Source organism: Carettochelys insculpta, chromosome 5, assembly GCF_033958435.1.
Source record: "Carettochelys insculpta isolate YL-2023 chromosome 5, ASM3395843v1, whole genome shotgun sequence".
In the NCBI taxonomy this organism is placed as follows: domain Eukaryota; kingdom Metazoa; phylum Chordata; order Testudines; family Carettochelyidae; genus Carettochelys; species Carettochelys insculpta.
The window spans coordinates 68,383,783-68,411,779 of NC_134141.1; the positions used below are offsets into that span (position 1 = coordinate 68,383,783).

General features: G+C 41.8%; 1 protein-coding gene across 2 annotated transcripts; it reads left to right on the plus strand.

Moving 5' to 3' along the window:
- Nucleotides 1-1,426: 1,426 nt before the first annotated feature.
- On the plus strand, nt 1,427-27,984 carry NUDT12 (nudix hydrolase 12). 2 transcript variants are annotated; one of them, XM_074995266.1, is made up of 7 exons: nt 1,427-1,848; nt 5,232-5,443; nt 8,151-8,731; nt 10,054-10,221; nt 19,596-19,709; nt 21,782-21,981; nt 26,179-27,984. In XM_074995266.1, exons 2-7 carry the CDS (start codon nt 5,238-5,240, stop codon nt 26,287-26,289), a joined length of 1,380 nt encoding a protein of 459 aa, XP_074851367.1. In that variant the 5' UTR covers nt 1,427-1,848; nt 5,232-5,237; the 3' UTR covers nt 26,290-27,984. The 2 variants fall into 2 exon arrangements, with proteins under 2 accessions (XP_074851367.1, XP_074851368.1); XM_074995267.1 differs by having other exon boundaries at nt 1,427-1,760.
- The last annotated feature ends 13 nt before the right edge of the window (nt 27,985-27,997 follow it).

Below are 27,997 nucleotides of genomic sequence, written 5' to 3' on the forward strand. Positions count from 1 at the left end.
CATGGCAGCATTGCTTTCAGAGTTGAGCACCTGTAGAGTAGCATCTCGTTTGAAGGCAGAACCATCACCAGCAGTAGCGCAAAAGGATGGTAGGGTATGGTACTGACACCCTTACTTCTGCATTGCTGTCTGCAGAACTGGACCTTCAGTAAGTAGCTGTCACTCTCTAGCCATCTAGATCTGAAAGCAGCAGTGCAGAAGCATAGGTGGCATGATATGGCACAGCTACTTAACTTCTGTGCCAATGCCATTTGTAGAGTTGGATGACTGGCTAACAGCTACCACTCTCCAGCTCCCCAGCTCAGAACTTAAGCGCAGAAGTTAGGGTGGCAACACAATGACTTTTGCAAAACTACCTTGAGACCCCATTGCAACTCCTTTGGGTCTCCCCCATGAAAGGTGCATAGAAGTGGTTTTCAAACTATGGGTCAGAACCCCAGATTAGGTCACACTCCCATTTTAATGGGGTTGCCAGGGCTGTCTTAAACTTGCTAGGTCCTGTAGCAAAGCCCCACCATTCAAGGCTCAAACCCTCCAGCTTCAGCTTTGCCTCTCACCACCCAAAGCAGTGCTGTTCAACCTTTTTTTTTTACCCCCCCCCCCCCCGCTTTCTCCTTGGGCAGTGGGACTCTGGCAAGTTCAGGCTTTGCCCCCTGCCCGTCCACCACTCAGCCCCACCTTACTGCATACTACAAAAGACCAGATTTCACATCTATGATGTGTTTCAGGGCTGGCCCTTCTCCCCCAGCTAGCTGCTGATTGGCCCCTTGCCTCCCACTCAGGGTGTTTGGTAGCATCTCCCCTTGCCTTGCTGAAGCAGCGCCCCACCTTGCATGCTGTTTTCTGCAGATCTTAATCTTAGATATCCAGTTGTCCCCATCTTCCTCAGCATCAGTACAAGCACACAGCTTACAGGCAACCCTAGCTGGGCACCTGGCTCACCCTGTACAATGAGAGTCCGATGCCACCCAGAGCCCACGGCTAGTTGGTTGGTTGTTTCCAGTGGTGGTGCACAATGATACATAGTGCACATAAAAACTTAGTCTACCCCCAATGCAGGCTCTGCACCCCACAGGGCTGCTCCCCTGGCGCTTTTCTACGCGCCGTCCTCAGCACTGCAACCCGAAGCCCTCTGCACAGCCGAGCCTCAACTCCCGCACTTGCTGGCGCTACGCAAGGGGCACAGCACGAAGCCCAGAGCCTGAGCCACGCGCTAGTCATATGGGGGGCGGGGCTGTCCAGTAAGAAGCGCGGGAGGGCGGGGCCAGTCCGGAGCGCACCAACCAGACGCAACACCAACTACAGCTCCCAGGATGCAGTGCGGGGGGGGGGGAAGTATGTCGCCGGAGTTGTGTTGTTCTTCCGCTCCAGCCGACCGGAAGCGGGTAGTGAGTCGTGTTTCTCTTCCGGCTGTGACTGGGGCTGTCATGTGCTCTCCACGACTGGAGCGCCGCCGCCGCCGCCGCCCCGGGCCTCATCCATCTCCGACAGGTTCCCAGGCCGCGGCCTCTTAACTTCTTCGTCCGAAGTCCGGCGCAGCTCCCCACCTTCCCCATGCGCTGGGGCCGCGCCGCGTCTCCTGTCTCAGCCTCCGAGGTCCGGGGGCGTCCAGCCCCGCCTTCCTGCGACCCGGCGCGCCGCCAGTTGGGGGAGTGGGGGCAGCGCTCCTTCCCCAGGCTCCTGTAGGCTCGCAGCCTGCCGGTGTCCCAGCGGTTATCACCCTCGCCGCTGCCCAGCGGCAGCCCGGCTGCTGCAGAAAGGTGCCCAGAGATATTTTTAATACGCCACGGAGGTTGATTGTTACTCACAGGTTCTGACAGAGGCGCTCCGGCAGTATTTCCGTCTTCGGTGCGTTTGAAATGTGTTTATCGGACTTGCCTAGGAAGCCTGTATCAAGTGTAATCCTTTTGGGATTGTTCCTTTTTCATATTGGGCGGCAGGGTAGCAAAATGAAGTTAGTAAGAGCCCCGCTTTGTTAAACTTAGGTGCAGGGTAGGTTATTTTATTCCATTACATTACATTCATTCCACTACATGATGGGGTCAAATTTAGCTACGACAGATCAGGAAAGGGATCTTGGAGTTATAGTGGATAGTTCTCTGAAGACATCCACGCAGTGTGCAGCGGCAGTTAGTAAGGCAAATAGGATGTTAGGAATTATTAAAAAAGGGATCGATAATAAGACAAAAGATATCATACTTCCCCTATATAAAACTATGGTACGCCCACATCTCGAGTACTGCGTGCAGATGTGGTCTCCTCACCTCAAAAAAGATATATTGGCATTAGAAAAGGTTCAGAAAAGGGCGACTAAGATGATTAGGGGCTTGGAAAGGGTCCCATATGGGGAGAGGCTAGAGAGACTGGGACTTTTCAGTTTGGAAAAGAGGCGATTGAGGGGCGATATGATAGAGGTATATAAAATCATAAATGGTGTGGAGAAAGTGAATATAGAAAAATTATTTACCTTTTCCCATAATACAAGAACTAGGGGACACCAAATGAAATTGATGGGTAGTAGGTTCAAAACTAATAAAAGGAAATTTTTCTTCACACAGCGCACAGTCAACCTGTGGAACTCCTTGCCCGAGGAGGCTGTGAAGGCCAGGACTCTATTAGGGTTTAAAAAAGAGCTTGATAAATTTTTGCAGGTTAGGTCCATAAATGGCTATTAGCCAGGGATAAAGTATGGTGCCCCAGCCTTCATAACAAGGGCAGGAGATGGATGGCAGGAGATAAATCACTTGATCATTGTCTTCTGTTCTCCTTCTCTGGGGCACCTGGCATTGGCCACCGTCGGCAGATGGGATGCTGGGCTTGATGGACCTTTGGTCTGACCCAGTATGGCCATTCTTATGTTCTTATGTTATGTTCTTATTATTTTCACAGTTGGTAACCTGAAGAATGTTGCCTCTGTGGCCTTTGAACATGGTAATTAAAGTATTTCTTTAGAAAAACTACCAGCAACCACCCACAATTCTGATCTTTTTAATTCTTGTTTAACAGGTAGCAAATCTAGATTCCTTGTTGGTAAATCTGAGGTGGAAACCTTTATTTTTTTTTTTGCCTTGGAGCTGTAAAACATGAAACGTGTAGTACTGGTGAGATTTGCCAGATTACCTGTTACCGCTTTGAAAGTTGTGCATGTTCAGAGTGAAGTAGTGATTGCAGAGGCTTTGAAAATGACCTGTTCCTGTGCCTTATTGATGACTTAATTAAAGGAGGCTACTTCTGAATGAAATGGTTCCATCCCTGGAAATTTGTGCATGTGGGTTTCTAGGTCCTTGTGCTGCCGCTACATGGCTCCTGGGTTATGCCCTCCATTCCAGCCAGGCCTGCTTCCCCCACCAGCAGAGATGTCACAGCCCTGGATGCCTGGGCCTACCCCTTTGGCTATGCCATGTGTTCACCAAGTCCATCACTGGTTCTCCAGCCACACAGGAGAAATTCAAATGCTGCCCAGCTGATTCGCAGAGTGCCCACAACCAGCAGCATGTATTTCTATTGGTGGTGCACATCTGCTATGATTTGGTGCACATACCATTTATTCTACTCATGGGTGGAAAAATTAGAGGGAGCATTGCTCCCAACCTCACTCAACAAGAGTGTCACTCGTGGCAGGGCTCTTCAGCACTCTCCCATTTCAGCTTCCAGGACAGTCAAGAAACATCTGAAGGTCTGTTATTTAATCAACAGTGTTTACTTTCAGTTCATTACCAGTTCGCTGTATCTTCAAGTCCCCTGCTAAAGTTGATGTTTTTTCTTGGAGGAAAATGTGAAAGAGAGGATATTTTTGACATATGAGTTTTGATATCGAGAAAGTCTTGAGTGCCAGCATGTGCGTGTGCTGGGCAAGTGGCACAATGTGGAACCCACAGGCTGCTGGTGATGACAATTTCACAAGAACTTAATTGCCATACTGAGTCAGAGCTGTGGTCCATCTAGACTCATATTCTCATAGCAGGTGCCAGATGCTTCAAAGGGAATGAGTAGAACAGGGCAGTTTTATGAAGTGATCTACGGTCCCCTCCCCTGTTGTCTAGTCCCAGCAGTCAGTTGTCGGGACACCTATAGTAAGAAGTTTCAGAGAGGTAGCCATGTTTGTCTGTATCTTCGAGAACAACAAGAAGTCCTGTGGCACCTTATAGGCTGACAGATATTTTGGAGCATAAACTTTCATGGGCAAAGACCAGCTTCGTCATGCATCTGACAAAGCGGGTCTTTGCCCATGCAAGCTTATGCTCCAAAATATCTGTTAGTCTATAAGGTGCCACAGGACTTCTTGTTGCTCTCTATAGTAAGAAATTGTATCCCTAACCATCTTTGAAATTAGGTAAGGAGGAAGATTGTTATTTGTTAAGTTACGGACTACCATGGCTACCCCTCTGAGTTTATTCTTCATGCAACTGAGTCACTGTCGACTTCACTGCTAGAGAACATTATGAAGTCCAAAAATAACAATCAGTCCTGTAGAAACTTAAAGACTAAGTAATGTGCTTTCCTGGGGCAGACACACTTCTTCAGATTTGGAGTAGACTTGGGGGCAAGTGGGAGTGAAAGGAAGGAGGGAGAAAGGGGTAGGGGTCACCTATCACTAATAAGGCCAGTAGAAAAAGCAAATTATGTTGAGCAGTGTGCATGCCATTCCTGTGAATAGCAAAGGTGGGGAAATTGCCCATGTAGTGTGTAAGATACCACAGACCATTTTTCTTTGCTCTTCTGTGGATTTTTTCCAGCACCAATGTATGTTTTTTGAAATGGGACAAGGAGAACTGCATGGAGTATTCAAAGTGTGAGTGTGCTATAGATTCATATAGTGGCAATTATATTTACTTGATTTTATTTTGTAAAGGTTCTTAGCATTCTGTTAGCTTTTTTGACTGCTTCTGCATATTTAACCATTGTTTTCAAAGAATTACCCACAAGACTCCAAGATCTTTCTTCCATGGTAATGGCTAACTTGGGCCCCATTATTTTGTGTGTTCAGTTTAAATTATATTTTCCAGTGTGTATTGTGTGTCATTAATAAACCTTGAGTTTAGTTGGATTTCTTAAATTTCACATTACTCATATTTTATGGTTGTATCTTTGTTTCATAATCATAATTCTGGCAGAGTTCCATCATTCTATAAGTTTGTATTTTTTCTGTGTGTTTTTTTTAAAACAATATAAAATCCAAATTTCTTTCAGAAGTGTCTTCAGGCCTATTTAACACTTTTTTTTAAACATAGCTGAACATGATAAACACTGAAAGGAGCCCCAAACAGCAAATGATTTCTCAGCTGCACAGTTTTGCTGCTACTGGTGATAAGATCAGCTTGACAGCATTGTGCAATCAGTCTCCATCCCTTATCAATGAAGCTGCTGAGAATGGTTGGACAGCCTTAATGTATGCTGCCAGAAACGGCCATTTCGAGATTGTGAAGATTCTTCTTGAAAAAGGGTAAGAAAGTTAGGTTTTTTACTTAGGCTCTAATTAGGACTTTTCAGTCTCTTTGATATCTATATCTGAATGAGCACCGTATATGAATGCTTTTTTTCTTTTATGAAATTATCTTTTGTGCTGGAGTCTCATTCACCTCATGCAAAATTGCTGGGGCTCTTCTATCTTTTAAGGTTATTTTCGTTCTTGAGAGTGGCAGTAACAGAATAGAGCATGAGCCATGTCCTGAATTGGCCATTACACATCTCCCCTTGCATGTATAAGTAGAATATTGAAAAGTGAATGAATCTGAATGTTCCAGTTATTTTTTTTCCTCAAAAGCCTTAACTGTATTCCAGTATCTGCTTCTGTAGTGTAGTGCAAATAGTTTTCTGTCAGTACTTTTCTTGGCACAGTTGTTGACTGGTACTTCATTTCCTTTCACTTGTATTTCTTAGTTCTTCAGTGCTAGTACTGTTCTGACTGGCAACTGAGTTAGGACACTACTATGTCAGACTTTTGACTGAGGATCTTAATGTGCTTGGTGCTAAATTTCTTCATTGTGTCATTTGGCACTTATTTTTCCGTTGGTTCACACTTTCCTCATTGCACCACTGCCTTACTTCTTTTATAAGTATGGCTTCACAAGAAAGAAAAAGACCACTTGATATCTTACTACCATATCAGCCTACCAAACCAATATTAAGTCTGACTACTGTAAATGTTGTACTACCTGTCTAGAAGTCAAACACCATAGTGTTAGATATATCAGCTAACATTCTAGGCACTGAAGAAACCTAAAGATTGCCTCAAAGCTCTTGTGTAAGCACCTCAGGCATACTGTTGTAACTACAACAAAAGCTGGGCTGGAATAGGATGAAGTATAAAACTAAAGCCTGAGTAATGGACAGATTTTTTTAATGCACCTAAGGTGTGTTTGTCTCAGAGTAGAGGGAAGCACAGTTGACTTTGTCACATATTTGCTCACCCAGCCCTGGAGCCAGTCATCTGATGGTTCCTGTAATTTCCCCAAGGCTAACCACAATCCCAAGGGGCCATTTCAGCAGGCACAGATTGGCCAAACTCAATAGTGATCTGTCCACAACTTACTGTACCCTCTTTGCCTGTCATGTACTGCAAAATGAACTAGTGCTGTGGCCTTCTGCTACTACTGGGTTCCCTTTGGCAGTGGAAATCCTTGGGAAGGACGTGTGTGCTTTATGATGAGAAACCTCACACCTGCCTTTGAGTCTGAAGATTTCCGTCTTTGAGACAGAGAATAACAAGCAAGTTCACGAATACTAAGTGACCTGGATTGATTGATAAGCTGGGCAGAAAGTGTGGTTTCTAATATAGTCAAATACAAGATCCCATTAAGTTACTAAGAATGCAAATCATATTTCCACAATTTGGGACTGTAACATTGAGAGCAGGGATTCTGGAAAAGACTTAAATTAGGGGTATTAAATTCCTCCAGCCTGTAGGCCATCCCTAGCTGGAGCAGTTGCACAATCCAACCCGGGAATACTGGTGAGCTGGGCAGGGCAAGAGGGGCAATGTCTATTCCCATTACTCAAGCCCTCCCCTCCATCACACCCCTGACCCTGAGGGCCCAGGCTTGAGGATTACAAAGGGACCTGGTGCAGGATAGCAGCAGCAGCAGTGGTCAGTTCCCTCCATGCTCCTCACAGTGGCAGGAGCTGCAGAGAAGAAGAATGAAGCAGAGTGAGTGCACCTGCCAAGTGCCACAAGAGTGATTTAAAGGATTAGAAAATCTTGCCCTTCATAGCCTCAGGGAGCACAGTCTGTTCAGCTTAACAGAATATTACAGGGTGACCCGATTACTGTCTGAGTACCTACTCATATTTCATACCTACTTATATTTCATAATGGGCTCTTTAATCTAGCAAAGAAAAATGTAACAATCCAGAGGCTAGATAAATTCAAACAGGAAATAAGGTATACCTTTTAACAATGAGGGCAATTAACTTATCATGGAACATGGTGGATTCTTTGTCCTGACAATTTTAAAATCATATTTGAATGTTTTTCTTTAGGTATATGATAGGGGTTATTTTGAAGAAGTTCTCTGTCTGTTAAGCAGGAGGTCAGACTAGATGATCACAGTATTCCCTTCTGGCTGTGGAATCTAAGACAGTAACACTTGGATTTAATGGGAGGAAGTGAGTATGTTAGGACCATCTGGTCATTTTGCCATCACGTTTCTAAATGTTTAGTGCTTTGAAACAGTACATACATGACCCCACTTGTGATGATTTTTGAAGGTCCTCAGATATCGGTGGTGGAAGGGATGTCTCACAGGCCGTTTTTACACAAGCCACTCCTTTGGAAGTGGCATGCTAATACATGGAGTGAAAGATGCTAATGAGGCACAGATGCAAATTCCCTGTGTCTCATTAGTATAACATCATGTGATTTCCCCAAAAATTTTCGGGAAGAAGGGGCCTCCGGAAGGACTTCCTTCTGGAAGCCCCCCTGGGGCCGCGCTTCTACACAGCAATTTGGAGTCCAGAAGAACAGTCTTCCAGATTCCAAATCACATGATGTTATGCTAATGAGGCATGGGGAATTTTCATCCACACCTCAGTAGCATCTTTCGCTCTGTGTATTAGCCTGTGTAGAAATGGCCATAGTGAAAATATGCTCCAGCAAGACTATTACAGAATCATAGTCACTTTGGTAACCATTTTTTCTTTTCTATTTATAGGTGTGACAGGTCCATTGTCAATAAATCAAGCCAGACTGCACTGGACGTTGCTAAATTTTGGGGGTATAAGCATATAGCTAATTTACTAGCAAATGTCAAAGGCGGGCAGAAGCCTTTTTTCCTGCCAAATTATATAAGCGAATATGAAAATTATTTTAGCAGGACACTTCTGGATAGAAGGAGTGATAAAAGAACAGATTCTAAATGGTTAAACAGAAAACAAAACCATCCAGCCACTGTATACATTCTTTTCTCAAGTTTAAGCCCTTTGGTCACTTTGCGTGGAGGGGAAGATGGTTCTCAGCAGCCTAAAGTCAGGCTTTGCAGACTGTGCCACAAGGATGTAAAAGAATACATGAGTCAGGTTGAACAAGTCACCTTGATTTTTCTTGGAGTAGAACTTCAGTTAGCTACTCTGAATGGTGGAGTTATGAAGGAAGATGAAGATGATGGACTGGTTGCTTGGTTTGCCATCAACATAGATGCCACCGTTGCTGAACAGTTTAAACAGAAGCATGAAGATTGTTATTTTCTTCATCCTCCAATGCCTGCACTGCTGCAACTGCCTGAAAAAGAAGCTGGTAAGGTATCCAAAACATAAATTTTAGCAATTGTTCAATCAGAAAAGAGGCGATGAAAAGTTGGAGCAAGGCCGTGGAAAGGCTCCTCTATTGGCTGCTAGCCTAGTGGTTAGTTGTATGATCTTCAGCAAATCTCTGCCCAGTTTGTGTGCCTCAGTAGAAGCCAACGTAAGGTGTAATAATATATATAATATCTTCCACACAGGAGAGTTTTGTTTAAAGTACGCATTGAGAGCCTCACATAAAAGGTGCAAAGTTTGTTATAGAAGGACCAAATTAAAAAGACAGCAGATTAGTACAGGCACATTTTGTTGTTCCATGAGGCTTAAATAGAAATCTGTAACCTGATTTTTGTACTAGCTACCACTACTTGTTCAAAAATTAATGTACACCAGTGAAAGACAATATTGCAACTGTATGCTATATGTGTGGGGAATGCATTGTGGTAAGTGTATGTAACACTGTGTTTAAGGGATTTTATTTACCTTTAAGTGGAGAGGGTTACCAATACACCATCAGGAACTAAACAGTGGAGGATGATTAAGGTTAATGTTAATTATAAACAGCCACAGAGAAATACTACCTCCTGGGAAGGCTTTCATATACTGGGGCAGACTGGATGTCTAGAAACTAACAAACAAGTCATGTTTCTGAACCATCAAACAGATAGGAACTTCTGTCCAAGATGGGCCCTAACCCTTGCAGAAGGATTGGAAAGTCTGGCCTTCTAGGGCCCCATAAAACTGATGTTTAGTATTTTCTCTCTTTTCTCCATACTGGTTTTACCTTAAGAATCAACGGGCTTCTTTAAAATGTCTTATAACCTTGGACAATAAATAACACTGTTCATAGCACTTGAAGAGAGAGCATAGCACAGGCACTGGCCTTTAGGCAGATTGGCTTGCTTAGGGATATTGCAGTGCAATGCAGAGAACTGTGCATCCTTGATACCGCTGTCAGGAAGGAGAGAGATATGTGTCTCCCTCTAAAAGAGATGAGTACTGCAAGCTGGAAACCTAAAGTGGGAGCCAGCTAGGCACCATGGGAGGCAGAACTCAGGTACGTATACCCTATAACTTATGTTCTGCACTAGTTTAAATGACTGCACGATATTTAGGATAATGCAGGTCTCAAGCTAACCAAAAAGGAACATATAGATGTGGGATTTGAACATTGTAACATTATTGAGACAACATGTTAAAATGTGGTCCTAACGTGATTATCATCTTGTATTACAAGAATTTTCTTGTGCTATATATTCTAAAAGTTTAGGAGAGTAATTTGATTGTATGATTCTGCCATTGTGGTGCATTCTTTTAAAGGTGTAGTAGCCCAGGCCAGATCTATTCTAGCATGGCATAACCGATACCAGTTTTGCCCAACGTGTGGCAGTGCAACCAAGATCGAAGAAGGAGGCTACAAGAAGACTTGCTTAAAAGAAGATTGTCCCAGTCTCCAAGGTGTTCACAATACATCATATCCAAGAGTTGGTAAGAATATCATAAAAACAACGAATTGTCTGATGAAAACTGGCTTGTATCACAGAATCAGAAGTATAGAATCAAAAAGAACCTTGAAAGACTGTCTAGTCCAATCCTCTGCACTGAAGCAGAATTAAGTAATAACTGGACCCAAGGGTGTAGGGAGGACCTACATCCTGCAGGCTGGATTTAGCTCCTAGCTTTCTTTGATCCAGCCTGCAGTGTTTCCCCCTGTGGGCAAGCCAGCAATTGCACTCCAGCCCTGTGGCAAGTCTCAAAGTCCTGATGCTCTCCAGGGGGCTGGAGCACAAGCATTGGCTCTTCTTGCTGCTGGGTGAAAGCCCCAAACCTTGGCGCCCCCAGTGGGGCTAGACTGCAAGTGGACCCATGGTGCCCTGAGTTCTGTATGAGGTCTTTTTATATTTTTCTCATTTCTGTTGGGACCCAGGTCTGTGAGGGGTTTTGTTTCTTCTCACTTGGTGGCTAGGTCAGTGAGGGTTTATTTTTGTTGATTTTGGGGGTATTTTTTTGCTTTTTACTTGTGTGTGGTCCCCTCCCATCTAGACCAGTAATTCCCATCCTGGGGCCTGTGAGGGCAGTGCTTTTTTTCCCAGGGAAAAAACGGTGGCAGAACTCAAGCTCTGAGCCACGCCCCCCCCCCCAATGGCTTATCTGCCCCCTGTGGGACCCAAGCAGACCTCTGGTGGCTTAACTGCCCCCCAGGGGGCCCAAACAGTCATGCATGGGGCCTGATCTGTCGCCCCCTCCTATGATTAGCCATTCCCCCACCCCATGCCTGGCCCAAGCCTCTCCCCAGCGGTTTAGTTGTTCCCCCTCCCCCCAGCAGGCACCAAACTGCCCTGCTTGGAGCCTGAGCTGCTGGCCCCCTCCCCACAGGGGCCCAAGCTCCCCACCCCTATGGGTTAACCACCCTGTTCCAGCAGGGTCCACACTGGCCCCCCCTGCACGGGTCCCAGCCACTCCCCACACAGGACCCAAGGCAGCCCCCACCACATGCAGGGTATTAAATTGCCACCACCCCCATCTCCAGGCTTAAATTCCACCCCCGGGGCAACCCAGAATCACTTACCTTCCCCAGCTGCTTGGCTCCCTTTGGCTCTCTCACATGCAGCACAGCAGGGGCAGCTGCCAGCACCCTGCAGTGCAGATAATAGGACTCCATTTCATTTGTTTAATATGCTGTGTCTGAAGATCTGTGTTGTGGTTTCCCTTTTCATTTAATGAAGATGTACATAGTGGCTAGAATTGGTTTTGATGGGAGTCTGCACATGGTTGGAAAGGATGCTTGGGGGTCCATGAACAATTTGGGGGGATCTGTGCTAGTGAAAAGGTTGGAATCACTGATCTAGAGCATTCATCCTCTATAGTTGTTTATCTAAGCTGTTCTTAAAAACCTTCAAAAACAGATTCCATAAGCTCCTTAGTTAATTTTTCCCATGCTTAATTTATCTTTGCAATTAGGAAATTTTTCCTAATATCTAACTTAAATCTTCCTTATTGGAATTCAGATCCGTACATCTTGTCCTGCCCAGAGTGGATTTGGTGACCAATTTATCACCTTCCTCTTTATAGCATTCTTTTACCTACTTGAGATGTATGTGCCCTCCTCAATCATCTCTTCTCTAGGTTAGACAACCTCAGTATTTTTAGTATTTCCTTATAGGTCATGGTTTCTAGACTTATTTTTCTCCTCTGGACTTTCTTCAGTTTGTCCACATCTTTCCCATGGCGTAATGGCCAGAATGGTACTCCAGAATGATGTTCACTTTTTTGCAACGATATTATATTTTGGCTCATTTAGTTTATCCGCTATAATCTCAAAATTCTTTGGTGGTCATTTACCAATTGCTTTTTGTGCAGCTGATTTCTCTACTAGTCCTGGGCAGCACATTCTTTCTTAAGACTAGTACATTGCACTAATTCTTATTGAATTTCATCTTTTTTTTGTTTCAGACCATTTCTTATTACAAGTTTGTCCTTTGTAGTGCTTGCAACCTTTTCCACCTTAGTCTCATGCACACACACTATATTTTCTGTGCTGTTATCTCAGTCATTTATGAAGATATTGACAAGAACCAGACCTAGGACCCAGACCCAGCTCAACATGTAGTTCCAGACTGATTATGAAACTGTTGATCAAACTGTTAAATAATAGAATAGTTTTTTTTCCCTGTATTTTCAAATGTAGGGATTTAAATTACAACACAGAATATGAAATGTGCAGTGCTACTTCATATTTAAGATATTAGCATTGTAAAAAAAATTTTTTTTCAGTTAATGTAATACAAATAGTGTACTGGTTGAACATCTCTAGCCTGCCCTTGGGACCTGACTGGTGGCAAACAAGACAATTTGCTGGACCACAGGAGGTCAATATTGTCTAGCATCATTACCAACACTTCCACTGCTTCCTGGGCTCTTAGACATGTAGGGGTAAATTACAGCTAAATAGCAACACTAGACACTGAGAGTTAGGGTTGGTGTTTGTAAACAAACTTGGTGAGACCACAAGGAAGCTGGTCATCTGGTTAAATAAAAATCATACAGGATTATAGATGTTGCTGGATGAGAGAGCTCCAGATAAGAGAGGTTCAACCTGCAGTGCAATCTCTATCATGAAAGTTGAACAAATAAATATAGAATTACGTACAGAAAATAACTACATTCAAAAACACAATTTCATAGTCTGCAAATCTACTTAGTCCTGTTTCTTGTTCAGTCAGTCACTCAGACAAATAGGTTTGCTTACATTTGCAGGCGATGCTGCTTCCTGTCTTTTGTTTACAATGTCACATGAAAGTGAGAGCAGGTGCGGTAGCCACCACTGCAAGATATTTACATGCCAGGATGCTCAAGAGTAAATGTCTCTTCATGCTTCAACCATCGCTCCAGAGAACAGGAATACGTACAGATGACAGGTTCTGTTAATAACAATCCAGAGCAGAGAGTGTTCATTTTCATCATCTGAGTCTAATGACACTAGCAAAAGGTTAATTTTCTTTTTTGGTGGTTTGAATCCTGTAATTTCTCTTCAGACGGTTGCTCTTTTAAGACTGCTGAAAGCATGCGCCACACCTTGTCTCTCTCTGATTTTGGAAGGCACCTCAGCTCCTGGAACCTTGGGTCAAGTGCTGTAGCTGAGTCATCACTCAAGACTCCTATAACATGAAATATATGGCAGAATGTGGGTGAAACATTGCTGGAGACATGCAGTTCTCCCTCAAGTTCAGTTACAGATTTAATTAATACCTTTTGCTTTTGCATGGAAGCAAATCCTCTGGAACAAAGGCTGAAGCATGAAGGGTCATATGAATCTTTAGCATATCTGTCACATGGATATGCAGTGCCAGCTATAAAAGTTTCATGAATGCCTCGTCTCACTTTCTGGTGACATTGTAAATAAGAAGTGGGCAGCATTATCTGCTGTAAACAGACTTTTTAATCCTAGCAGTTGCTTGAACAAAATGTAGGGCTGAGTGGATTTGTAGGTGCCAGAGTTTTACATTGTTTTGTTTTGAGTGCAGATACTTAATTTAAAAAAATCTACAAGTGCATATGAAGTGAAATGAAAATACTATTTGTTTGTTACTTTAATTTACACTAGAGACACCACCCAGGGTACACTCAGAAGGATTTATTGATTGAGGAATTAATACACCACTCCATGCACTGTATGGCTAACTAAAGAGGACAGAGCTGTCACTAAAGATTTAAACTGTACAAGGAACCAGCTATCTCTTACACACAAACAAACCCTGCCTTCTCCCCCCCACCCCATTCATTCACACACTTACACAGTGTATAAGTTGCAGAAGGAGCCAAGGCATGTTGGTCCTGGAGGGTCTGTGTGCTGATCATGGCCAGAAAGCTAATCAGGAAAGAAATTGTCTGCAGGAAGGCAAGAGGAGCAAAGAGGCCTACTGTTACAGGCACTCGCCTTTTATTGCCTCTGCACACACCCCCACACTCCCATTCATCATCAAGGAGCATGCCCAGACTTCCCTTGACCCAGTAGACCAGCAGTCCCCTTTCAGCCTTGATTGGGTGATGATTCATCTCCAGGTGCTCAGCCCTGCAATTTGATTACTCAGGTGTTCAGCCTTGCAGTTTCTAACCCACAGAATCACAGGGCTGGAAGGGACCTCAGGAGGTCATCTATTCCAGCCCCCTGCTTCAAGCAGGATCAACCCCCACTGAATCATCCCAGCCAGGACCTTGTCAAACTGGGACTTAAAAACCTCGAGGGATGGAGAATCCACCACCTCTCTAGGCAATGCATTCCAGTGCTTCACCACCCTCCTGGTGAAGTAGTTTTTCCTAATATCTAACCTACACCTCTTGCTCTTTAACTTCAGACCATTATTCCTTGTTCTGCCATCTGTCACCATTGAGAACAGTTTCTCACCCTCCTCTTTAGAGCTCCCCTTCAGTAAGTTGAAGACTGCTATTAAATAACCCATAAGTCTTCTCTTCTGTAAACTAAACAAGCCCAAATCCCTCAGCCTGTCCTCATAGGTCTTGTGCTCCCGCCCCTTAATCATTTTTGTTGCCCTCCACTGAACCTGCTCCAGCAAATCCACACCCTTTTTATCCTGGGGGGCCCAAAACTGGACACAGTATTCCAGATGTGGCCTCACCAGTGCCGAATAGAGGGTAATAACTACTTCTCTAGATCTGCTCAAAATCCTCCTCCTAATGCACCCTAGTATGCCGTTAGCCTTCTTGGCTACAAGGGCACACTGTTTACTCGTATCCAGCCTTTCATCCACCATAACCTCTAGGTCCCTTTCCGTCATGCTGGTGCTGAGTCAGTTGGTCCCCCCCCATAACAATGCTTGGGATTCTTCCAGCCCAGGTGCAGGACTCTACGCTTCTCATTGTTAAACCGCATCAGATTTCTTTTGTCCCAGTCCTCCAATTTATCCAGATCACTCTGGATTCTCTCTCTACCCTCCACCTTATCTACCTCTCCCCCTAGTTTTGTGTCATCTGCAAACTTGCTGAGGGTGCAGTCCAGTCCCTTACCCAGGTCATTAATAAAGATGTTGAATAATACCGGCCCCAGAACCGAGCCTTGCAGCCCTCCGCTTGAAACCGACCGCCATCCAGATATTGAGCCACTGACCACTACCCATTGGGCCTGACCATCAAGCCAGCTTTCTATCCATCTTATAGTCCAAGGATCCAATCCATATTTCCTTAACTTATGGACAAGAATGTTGTAGGAGACCATATCAAAAGCTTTGCTGAAGTCAAAGTATATGACATTCACTGACTTCCCCAGGTCCACAGAGCTTGTTACTTCATCATAGAAGCTCATCAGATTGGTCAGGCAGGACTTGCCCCTCGTGAATCCATGTTGGCTACTTTTGATCACTTTCCCCTCTTCCAAGTGCTCCAAAATGGATTCCTTGAGGATTCCCTCCATTATTTTCCCAGGGATTGAGGTAAGGCTGACCAGTCTATAGTTCCCTGGATTGTCCTTTCCTTTTTTAAAGACGGGCACTACATTTGCCTTTTTCCAGTCATCCGGTATCTCTCCCCATCTCCAAGAGTCTTCAAAGATAATGGCCAAAGGTTCAGCAACGAACTCTGCCAATTCCCTCAGTACTCTTAGGTGCATTAAATCCAGACCCGTGGATTTGTGTACATCTAGTTTTTCTAGATAGCTCAGAACTTGTTCCTTCCTCACAGATGGCTGCCCTCCACCTTCCCATACTGCATAGTCTAGGACTGTCATGTGGAAGTTGACTTTGTCCATGAAGATTGAGGCAAAAACAGCATTGAGTACTTCAGCTTTTCTTGCATCATCTGTCACTAGGTTACCTCCCTCATCCAGTAACAGCCCCACACCTTCTCTGATAACCCGTGTATTGTTAACATGCCTGTAGAAACCCTTCTTGTTGCTCTTCACATCCCTTGCCAGCTGAAGTTCCAGTTGTGATTTCACTTTCCTGATTAGGAAATAGGATGTTAGGAATTATTAAAAAAGGGATCGATAATAAGACAAAAGATATCATACTTCCCCTATATAAAACTATGGTACGCCCACATCTTGAGTACTGCATGCAGATGTGGTCTCCTCACCTCAAAAAAGATATATTGGCATTAGAAAAGGTTCAGAAAAGGGCGACTAAGATGATTAGGGGTTTGGAACGGGTCCCATATGGGGAGAGGCTAGAGAGACTGGGACTTTTCAGTTTGGAAAAGAGGCGATTGAGGGGCGATATGATAGAGGTATATAAAATCATGAATGGTGTGGAGCAAGTGAATATAGAAAAATTATTTACCTTTTCCCATAATACAAGAACTAGGGGACACCAAATGAAATTGATGGGTAGTAGGTTCAAAACTAATAAAAGGAAATTTTTCTTCACACAGCGCACAGTCAACCTGTGGAACTCCTTGCCCGAGGAGGCTGCGAAGGCCAGGACTCTATTAGGGTTTAAAAAAGAGCTTGATAAATTTTTGCAGGTTAGGTCCATAAATGGCTATTAGCCAGGGATAAAGTATGGTGCCCTAGCCTTCAGAACAAGGGCAGGAGATGGATGGCAGGAGATAAATCACTTGATCATTGTCTTCTGTTCTCCTTCTCTGGGGCACCTGGCATTGGCCACCATCGGCAGATGGGATGCTGGGCTTGATGGACCTTTGGTCTGACCCAGTATGGCCATTCTTATGTTCTTATTACTGCCCAGCATTCTCCAGCCGTATGTTTATACTCCTCGTTAGTCAGCTGTCCACGTTTCCATTTCTTGTATGCATCCTTTTTGAGTTTAAGCTGCCTAAGGATTTCCCTGTTAAGCCAAGCTGGTTGCCTACCATGTTTGCATTTCTCACTATGCAGTGGGATGGTTTGTTCCTGTGCCTTCAGTAAGACTTCTTTAAAATACTGCCAGTTCTCTTGAACTCTTTTCCCCTTCATCTTTGTTTCCCAAGGGATCCTGCTCATCCGTTCTCTCAGGGAGTCAAAGTCTGCTCTTCTGAAATCAAGGGTCTGCATGTTACTGCTCACCTTTCTTCCTTTTGTCCGGATCCTGAAATCTATGATCTCATGGTCGCTGCAGCCCAGGTTTCCTCCCACTTCTATTTCTCCTACTAGTTCTTCCCTGTTTGTGAGCAGCAGGTCAAGTTATGCATGGCCCTCGGTTAGTTCCTTCAGCACTTGTACCAAGAAGTTATCCGCAACATTCTCCAAAAACTTCTTGGATTGTCCGTGTGCTGATGTATTGGTCTCCCAACAAATGTCCAGATGATTAAAGTCTCCCATGAGAACCAGGGCCTGTGATTTGGAAGCTTCACTTAGCTGCCTGAAGAAAACCTCATCTGTCTCATCTCCCTTATCTGACGGTCTAGAGCAGACACCAACTTCAACATCACCTCTGTTACTTCCACCTCTAAGCTTAACCCAAAGACACTCAACTGGATTTTCTCCTTCCTCATACTGGAGCTCTGAGCAATCATACTGCTCCCTCACATAGAGCCCAACTCCTCCTCCTTTTCTCCCGTCTGTCCTTCCTAAACAGTTTATAACCTTCCATGACTGTGTTCCAGTTATGTGAATCTTCCCACCAAGTCCCCATTATTCCAACCGCTCATACTTTTTTGACTGTGCCAGGGCCTCTGATTCTTCCTGTTTGTTCCCTAGGCTTCTGGCATTAGTGTACAAGCATAATAGAGAAGGGCTGATTGGCCCACTTTCTTCTCTTCACCCAGGAAACACACTTGATTGTTCCCTCCTCCTTCCCCAGTTACCTCAGGGCTTGTGTCACCTTCCCCCAATGAACCTAATTTAAAGCCCTCCTCACTAGGTTTGCAAGCCTGCCCACAAAGATACCCCAAACACACAGTAGTCACCACTCATACACATTGAGGGGAGAATACGTTTCAGAGCAAGTTATAAGCAGAGTGGATGGAAGTTACCAAAAAGTTGCAAGGCTCAACAATCACTAAGCTTACAGTATGTTTCTGAACTTAGAAAGCAAAGATGCTGAGAGTTACAAAGTTGCAAGGTTTTACAAAGGTTACAGAGTTGCAAGGTCTAAGATTACTTGTTTAAAAGGCAATGCAGAAGAAACAATTAAATCTTCAGAGACTCATTTACAAATCAGTAATCAAGTGACTTAGAAGACAACTTCCCCTCCGCAGCAATGCAGTCACCAACAGGTTTTTTTCAGTCTCTAAATCATATGTTGGCAGGACCTTACAGTTTAGTATATTATCAGAAAATCCATGTGTAAAAATCAAGTAAGAGCTGGAGCGGATGCTTTTGTGCAACATTATTTACTCATGCCCTCACTCTGCAAAAGGATTGTTTTGATTGTTGATTTTTAAAGAATTTCCAGCAAATACCTGCAAGATAGAAAAGAGATGACAGAAGACTGGCAGATGGTTTGAGGTAGATGTGACTGATAAAAATGGGTAAAGGCTGAAAATGAAAAGAGAGAAAAACACCTAGCGAGGAGAGGAGAAAATGGATAACAATCCAAGAGAGAAAATGAAAACTAGAAACCCAGAGAAGGAAATAAAAGGGCATTTTTTTTATGAAAAAGAGAACATTTAGGTCATAAGAATAATAATAATATCCAGCTCGTCCATCATGTTTTTCATTTGGAAATACATCCCACTTATCTGGAACTGAAAAGGAGTGATGTCTTATCTCTGCTGCTGAAATTGTTGCTTTCTGTAGGATATGACACTAGTCTAAAGCTGTGGGTACTTCAACAAACTGCATCAAGTTTAAGGTAATTTATGTCCTGGCAATCAAGCCTTGCCTAATTGAGGTACTTAACTAGCCACAAATATTACAAAAAATAGGTGAAAAGAGATCTTGGTAAAAACATATCCTGAAATAAAATAATACATGATTTGGGGTATGGTGAACAGATGTCCCATTTGTAAAGGGATGGTCCCATATTTAAGCCCGCCTGAAGGCATCCTCCATTTCAGAGAGTTGGTACAGGACACAGAGAGAGTGTCAGCCCCCGCAGTGTGACCCCTAAGGCCTTAATGGTAAAAAATTACATTAAAAATAATCAAACTGTGCAGTATTTCCTTTTTAGCAGGGGCTTTATCTACTTGATGTTAATTTGAACTTTTGTACTGCATAGTTCTGATTGGTTGCCATTAAATTCTGTTGAATATGAGCACTTTTCCCAGCGTCCCATGCTCAGCATAGAGAAATATCGTCACCCTACTTTGGGGCACTTACAGAATTAGAGTTTTAAGCTCTCAAATGTACTCAATCTGTATTTAGATCATCAATACTGAACAGAGGATTATTCATGGCTGCTATAGTTGTTACTATATTTTGAGCCCCCAAAAAGTTAAATCTGAATATATTTCTTTCATGTGCATTCCAGATCCTGTAGTGATAATGCAAGTCCTTCATCCAGATGGGAACCAGTGCCTTTTAGGCAGGCAGAAGAGGTTTCCTCCTGGCATGTTTACCTGCCTTGCTGGATTTGTAGAGCCTGGTGAGATTTTTTTTTCATTGTTTTGGTATCAGTTCATTTTGTATTTCTGTCCCACCTTACTCTTTAAATTTCCTGGAGCTTTTCAAAAGGGTTTCCCCAATTTTAAATAGAGCTGTATTTTGGAAAAATTGTCAGACATTTGAGCCTCATTAGATCAACTAAACGTGTGTATTATCTAATAGATGTTTTATAATGAATATTCCACCCACCTTACATAATCGCAGTTGATTTTTAAAAGGAACGTTTGTGATTTTGAATATTTTAGACTAATTTAAATAAATCTATTTTTGATAGCGTATCTCATTCCCTAATTTAAAAATCTTTTCCCTAGTTACACCTCCTTTTAATCAGTTCACTGGTTAAACCTATCAGTTAACCAACCTACTTTGACCACAAAATGTAAGGAAAGGGTTAGGAGTTCTCTCCTGTAACTGTAGTGTCTTTGTTTTAATTTGTTAATTCAGACAGTTGCATATCTGAAACAAAGCTGGAAGAAAATAATTGGTTATTATCCACAAAAGAAAGGTAGCAAGAGGCACAGTCAAGACAAAAAAGAGAGACGCTCCTGAGTAGTTTGTTATTATACCAAATGGTTCAGTTTGACAGAAGTGGGTATATTTCTTTATGCTAGAGCTCTTACAGAATAAAGGTGATGTTTGTTTATGTTTTAGCCATACTGGAAAACTCACCCTTTTGATTGGCAAAAATCTTTCTTTTACTGGAAGTATATAGGATACTAGAATCCTGAACAGTGGAATTGACAGCCACTTTGGGTCCTCAGGCAAAGTGGTGAGGAAGGGGCAGGACCAAGGGCAGTCAACTGTTAGCTCTGCCTAGACTGCAGAGCTGCCCTCTCCTCTTCCCACCACATATACACACACTCCCTCACAGCCACGCACAACTGGAACAGGGCTGCTGTGGCACTTCAAAGGGTCCCAAAGTTCCAGCTGTCACCACTGCCAAAGTGGCAGCGGGAGCCCTGGGGCCCTTAGAAACACTGAGCTTGGGACAACTGCTCCCTCCACCCCTCAACCCCAGCTGGGCAGCTGGGTCCACGGCAACTGGGCATGGCTGGGACACCTGCCCTGCAGCACCCATGCCTGGACAGGACACTAGCCCCACAGCAGATGGGGCCCACAGCAGCTGGCGCTGGAGAGATACCATTCCCTGGCCGACAGCCCCATCTGGGCATGCTGGTTAACCAAATGTGCCGGTTCTCTGAATGCCACGTAATGGGGCTTTTACTCTATGTAGGCCAAGATTTTCAAAAATAAAAAGCTAGAAGGAAGGAAAATTAATAAAACCTTTAACTGATCTCAGCCATTTCTCATGTACAAATAATATATTAGAAACTTAATCCAGTGCATACATTTCCACAATGAATAAATATTAATGTTCCTGAGGATGGGCTTAGTTCTCCATTGCAATTTAAGCTAGAGAAATTTAGTATCTGTTTTGTGTGTCTTTATGTGTTGTGATGTGCAAACGGGGCTTCTTGAAGAGATGAAGAATGTGTCAGTGGGGGTAACGTAGGAGTCTGGGTATATTTGAATATCCACCCTCTTTTTACTATTGATTGTCGTGCCTCAGAGGACTTAGTGTGAAATGTTATAGTTTTAAGATTAACTATTGTAGTGCAAGCCTTAAAGTTAACAAAATTATTTACCTTGTTTCAAAGTTAATTTGAGGTAAAGTGTTTTCTGTACATTTTTAATAGCAATTTCAAGGAGTAATGGTAGCTTTATGTAGGAAAATTACATTATGGTAGTGCAACAAGAAGTCCTGTGGCACCTTATAGACTAACAGATATTTTGGAGCATAAGTTTTCGTGGGCAAAGAATTCTGATATATTTATAGTTATTTTGTTTTATTTATTTTGTAAAAGGTCTCTTTGGTGTCCGCCTTTGTTTTATCTTCTCACACTTCAGAGCTGTGTCCTAAGCTGGGAACTAGACCTCTATAGTTCGTCGTTCAAAGCAGTTTTAAATCTTTTGAGTCAGTCCAAAGCACAGAATGTAATCTTTGCTTGGAGAATTTTCATCAGATGCTCATTCTTTGCTCTGTTTGATTAGGGGAAACAATAGAAGATGCTGTTCGAAGAGAAGTAGAGGAGGAGAGTGGTGTCAAAGTTGGCCATGTTCAGTATGTCTCTTGTCAACCATGGCCAATGCCCTCCTCCCTAATGATTGGTTGCTTAGCTGTTGCAGTGTCTACAGAAATTAGAGTTGACAAGAATGAAATAGAGGATGCCCGCTGGTTCACTAGAGAACAGGTGAAGTTCAATTTAATTTCTTTCTCTCATTGATTGTTCTGTGACTGTATCGGTTCCAGAGAACAGTAAGGGTGCACTCTTTTTCAGCTAGTATGCCCTACATCATGCGGTGATTACACTGTAATTGTAAATTACACATAGCCAGAGGAAGGTAGCCACTTATAAAAGACTGCATGATAATGCCATGTCCACTGCAAGCCCATGACAAGACACGCTTGCCATAATTAACTCAGTCAGTGTTTCTATTGAGGAGGTACCTGTTAATCAGTGTAGTCCCTTTCCATTTTCTTCCTTGAATTTTGCTTGGATCTAGATAAGAGAAAGTATCATTAATTTTTTAACTTTTTCTTTAAAAAAAAAATCAGACATAGTTGTATTTTTGAAAGAAAAATAGAAATTATTTTTGTCATATTTTTTTTCATACAGTTGTAGACCCTAGTTCTACAATTCACTGTGCATGGGCATGCCTTCTGTTTGGTACACTCCAAGCTCAATGTCAAAATGGGTAAAACTAGAAAACTAATGAAAAACACAATGGATGGGATTTTAAACATAATTATAAAACAAATTCCATGAAGTTTTTTCTTGCTGCTGAATTCTTTCTCCGATCTTTTCTGTCAGTTAGCATTTAGATGGTTATATATACTTTAAACTGCAACCTCCTTGATGTAAAGTCTTTGTTATCTTTTGTAAGGAAAGCACGTTTGTATCTGTCATGTCATATAAATAACACAAATATATATTAAGCAACAGTGAAGGTGGCAGCAGGCCATATTTCTTCTCCTAAAACCTTAAAAGCGTAAGTTAAGCGAAAAGATGTGTTCATTGTTTTCCACCTTCATATTGCTTTTTCCGGATCCCTGGACTATTTTTATTATGGAATTCTTCATTGTCTGAAGGAAGGAGAGTTCTTCATTACATCAGTACAGCATTTATAGGTTGGACAGCTATGTGTTTTATTAGGGTATTAAAACAAGACTTCATCTGTCTATATCCTATATGGTCGTGATAGAAATTAAGATGAAGAAAACACATGTATGCATTCAGGTCAGCCTAAATAATACAGCAGTAGTCCAGTTATTTGAACCACTTATTCATCTCCTTTTCAGTTTGCATAAACACCAGTTTATTGAGAAGCTCAGACTATAAATTGCCTTCCTGGTTTCAGTCCTGTGTAGTACCTAAGTTCTGTAGGAGTGAATCATGCTGCATCAATCCCTGTGGCACTGAAATCCTTTCCGAACGTCCATTTTTACAAGACAATTTGCTGTAGTTTAGTGAATAGACAAGTTAGTTATCTGAGCTCAATAAAATAGAATTCTGCTATACCTAGGACCTAAAGCTAGTCTTCCTGTGCATTACTTTGTTTCTCTGTCTAAATTTGCAGTGGAAATGGAGAATAATTTAAATTCACATTTTTCAAAACTGTGTCTAAAATTAGACTCCTACACTTGTATGTAAGTATTGAATAAAAGTCGCCTGATTTTTGAGAAGTGTTGAGCTCCCACAAATTTTACATAAGCCAAAGGGAGGTGCAGTTGCTCAACGCCTTTGAAAATCAGGCCCCTTTTATTTAGAATCATAACTTCAGGTATGTTTTTGTCAGTTAAAGCAGAAAATAGCATGAACTGGATAGTTTAAATACAAGTGTGGGGAGTAGGGAAAATTGCCTGGATACTTCAGAGTGCTCGTGGCTACACTACTTCCTGGCACTTCGAAGTCAGCACCTTTGAAGTTCACACAGTGAGAATTATGCTAAGGAGGTGCTGCATGTGCAGAGCAGCACCTCATTGCTATTCACCAGTCGGGCTTGTTTAGTGCCCCCTTCAAAGGAGGGGGGCTGGTGTAGACTAGACCTTATAGTTAGTTAACGATTGCTACCTATTACTAAAAACAAATGCAATCCTAGAGAGCAAGAGAGATCCAAACCAATAATAGCAATCCAGTATTCTCAGATTCCCTTCTGTATTACACAGTGGAATGTATCTTAGACTATTTGTTCCCCTTGTAACATCAGAAATGCAAATAGTGAAAAGGCAGCTTATTTTACAAATGACTTAAATACATACTTTCCCTTCTGTGTATTGACTAGAGTTTTAATTTTTTTAAAGAATTACACAGCTTACTTAAAATCAGTTTATTTTCTTCATGTCTGAAAAGAGACTCTAATCTTTATTTACAGTTATTTGGGTTTCTAATTAATTGTATGTTAATAATGGAATAAAATTCAGTGAAGCAACCAAGCTGAAAAAATTTAGGGCCTGATCTTGCATTGAGATTTAGACAAAACTGACTAACTTTAGTCATTAATATTTAGACAGAACTTTGTCCTGTAGTGATGAAGGCTAAATTGCTTTTAAAAATAAATTAACAGCTTGATTAATCACTCAATTAATCTTGATTAATTTTTAATCACACAATTAATGGAGATTAATTTTGTAATCGCTTAACAGGCCTAATTTAAAGAGTATGGGGCTAATTTAAACTTTCGGTGACATTTCACAGGCTTACACTAGTTCTGAGTTTGACTCTACATGTTGTAAGAGATTTATGTTTTATAAATAAGGTTAAGATTTTGTCACAGTTATTTTTTAGTAAAAGTCAGACAGGTCATGGGCAATACACAAAAATTTACTGAAGTCTGTGACTTTTACTAAAAGTAATGAGGGCATCTGACAGCTCTGGGGGCCCTGCCACCCCCGGTGGCAGTTGAAAGCTGCAGGGTACAGGCTTGAAGCACAAAATGTCGTGGAAGCCTCTGAAAGTCGGAGAATCCATGATTTCTGTGACAATATCTTATCATTAATTGTAAAGAATCTATCAGAAACTAATTTTAAAATAGGGCACATATCATGTAAATAATGCAAATAGCATGTAAATCACAGTTTTATGTGGCGATGGTACTTTGTGCATCTGACTGTAATTAGAAGGTAATGTATATTAGAAGGAGAAATTTTAACTACAGGTACACATTTCTGGGTTTTAAATTAAATGTGGCCAACCTGTAAAAGACCCAGGCATCATTGTGGAGAATTCAGTGAAAACATCTTCTCAGTCTTCATTGGTGATCAGTCTCCCACAACCCCAATGGTAGAAGAAATACTGAAACAGAAAATAAACATATTGTAATGTTGCTATTTGTATATATCCAAGATATACTCTCAACTGGAAGTTATGTTCAAGTCCCGCCCCCCCCCCCTCCCCCCAGAAAAGAGAAAGAACAGAAAGTGATATAAAGGGAAGCAGTGAAAATGATTAGAAGCATAAAAAGATTTTGATGTAAGGGGAGTTGGGAAGGATTTTTCAGCTCAGAGAAGAAATAAATAAGAAAGGGCATGATAGATGTATAAAATGATGAATGATACAGAGAAGGTCTTAATACAAAGTCAAAGGAGACATTCATAAAAACTATAGCAAATGTAAAATTGAACTAAAGAAATACTTCTAATAAACACACCATGTAATTTCTGCATCTTATGGGACATTTAAGTCAAGATCTTAACAGTGTCACATGTCTGCAGAGTACCAGCAAATGTTGGGCGTTGCAAGTCAGTTTCCCAGTAAAGGAAAAATCAGTGGCATGGAGTCTGGGTATATTCTTAGAACAACTTGTTTTATTTTAAATAGCATATCCATGTTTTGAGCATATTTATTACGAACAGCATATGGATAAGCCCTTTTCTAGGGATCTCAGCCTAAACACCAATACCTGCTTTTCAAGGAGCAACTCTGCCTCCAGAATTTAATGAGAGAGCAAATTCTATTATTATTTGCCACCCCAAAGATCTGAATCAGAAAAATAAATAGAACATTTTCTTCCCAGGCTAAAAGTTTGTTCCAACACAAAGAAAAATAACTTGCAGGCTAGTATAACAGTGTTATGTGGTGATTCCTGCCCTAGCAATCAGCCTCACAAAAAGATTAGACATTTTATATGGTTAGTGAGAGCATATCCAGTTGCATAAGAAGAATGAGTTTGCAGGCTTTAGTCTTAATTCACTTACTACCCTACAGGTTAAAAAGCCTTCCCACTGGTTCCTTGCACCTCTGAAGCAGCTGATTGTGGCTGTCAGAGAAATGATACTATACATGGAGGCCACTAGATCACTCCAGATATGAAATCCCCGAGTTCATAAAATGTTACATTCCATGTGTTTGTAAAATAAATTTACAATACAAAATCTGTATGTATTGCAGGTTGTGGACGTTCTCATTAAAGGAAACCAGCATTCTTTCTTTGTGCCACCGAGTCAAGCAATTGCACACCAGTTGATAAAACATTGGATTGGAATGAATGCTAATCTTTAAATTCAAGGAACTGATTTCTTCGAATTAAATTACTGTTTCCAGTGACTGCTAATGTAAATACATTAGAATTAACTGGTCATTGACTAGTGTGTGTGAGCACAATGGTTCTTCCATTTCTTAGTGCTTTGGCTCCTGAGATGTACTTGTATTCAGTGATTCTTTTCAGAAAAGTGGTGGAGTGGTGCTGTGACCTGCTGATTATCCCAAACAAAACAAAAAAAAATTAATGTTATCATTTTGTAGGGGGTTTTTTCATAATCAAGTTATTCTGTACTTCACTATCCTATCTCTTATTTTCAAACACTTGTCTGACTTCTTTTGGATCCACTGCTTTTGTTTGAGACATAATCAGCTGTGGTGTAAATTCTGATAATTCCACTGATTGTGCCTGTGGTGTCTGAAATTTTTTCCCCCGTGTTTACCAGCAGTTTGTTGTCTGTTTTTCGTTTTTCCCCCCATCTGGTTTGCTCTACACCTTTTTCACTTTCCATTTTTCATCTCCCCCTCCCTTTTCTGTGCACCTCTCACTTGGCCTATTCGGCATTCTCTCAGGCTGCATCTGCACTAGCCAGTTATTTTCAGAAAAGCCATGCTTTTTTCAAAAAAACCTGCAGAGTGTCTACATGCAAAATGTGCTGCTTTGATCTGAAATTGAAATAACACAGCCTTTTTTCCTGCAGGCCTCTTCCTCTCCCAGATGAGGAAGAGCGCCTTTTTCCAAAAGATTCTTCTGAAAAAGAAAAAAAAAAAGGGGGGGGTGGTAGATGCGCTGCAGGCCCTTCTTTGAAAAGACCATCCTCATGGCACTGGATTTTTCCATCCCTGGCCCTCTCTTTCAAAAGAGCAGGTGCTGTGTGGCTGCTCTCTATCAAAAGAGTGGATTGATCTTTCGATATGTGTTTTTGTATGTGGATGTGATTTTTCAAGAGAAGTGTTTTTGGAAGATCTCGTCTGGAAGAATTTCTTTTGATGGATCCCTGTAGTATAGACATAGCCTCATAGTCCAAGAAACACTTAGCATGTAATTCCATAAGCTCTGTCAGCAACAGGTATTACATGCTAGCAGTACATTCAGTAGAAGCTAGATATGTAATGCTTTTTATATCTAATATTAGTGTTCCTGATCAAAGGATTTGAACAAACAATCCTATCAACCCATTAATCCAAAAATTATTTTAAACAATATTTACAATATTGTGTTTGCAATAAATAGGGTGGGGATGTCTGCTATATAATCCTGAATATCATTATATGCAGTCACAGACTTGTTGACTGGTAGACAGCAAACAAGATTGCAGTTGGTTAACTTCTTTGGTCAGTGCAAATTAGTGTAGAAACTTCAGAAGATAAATAAAACTAGAGAAGACACAAGAATTAAAGCAACATTTCATGTTAGTACAAAAGTTTTCTCTAAAATTTCAGGCATTAAGGACTGCTACTTTTATATGATAAAACATGTTTGGTAACTTAAATATATCAACTCCAAATTTAATAGAGATGACAGCCTTTTGGAAAAAAATAAATATTTATTTCTTGATGTATGTTAACTGTCAATAATGTACAGTATTGTTTGATTTTGTGCCTTAATTGTAAATAAAGTGATGATAATTCAAATAACTTTCTTTCAAAATGGAAGGCTACAAAGGGTACTATAGTAGACAATTGTTTGCAGTAATGAGGAAGTTAAACAGAAATTAAAAGGTAAAAT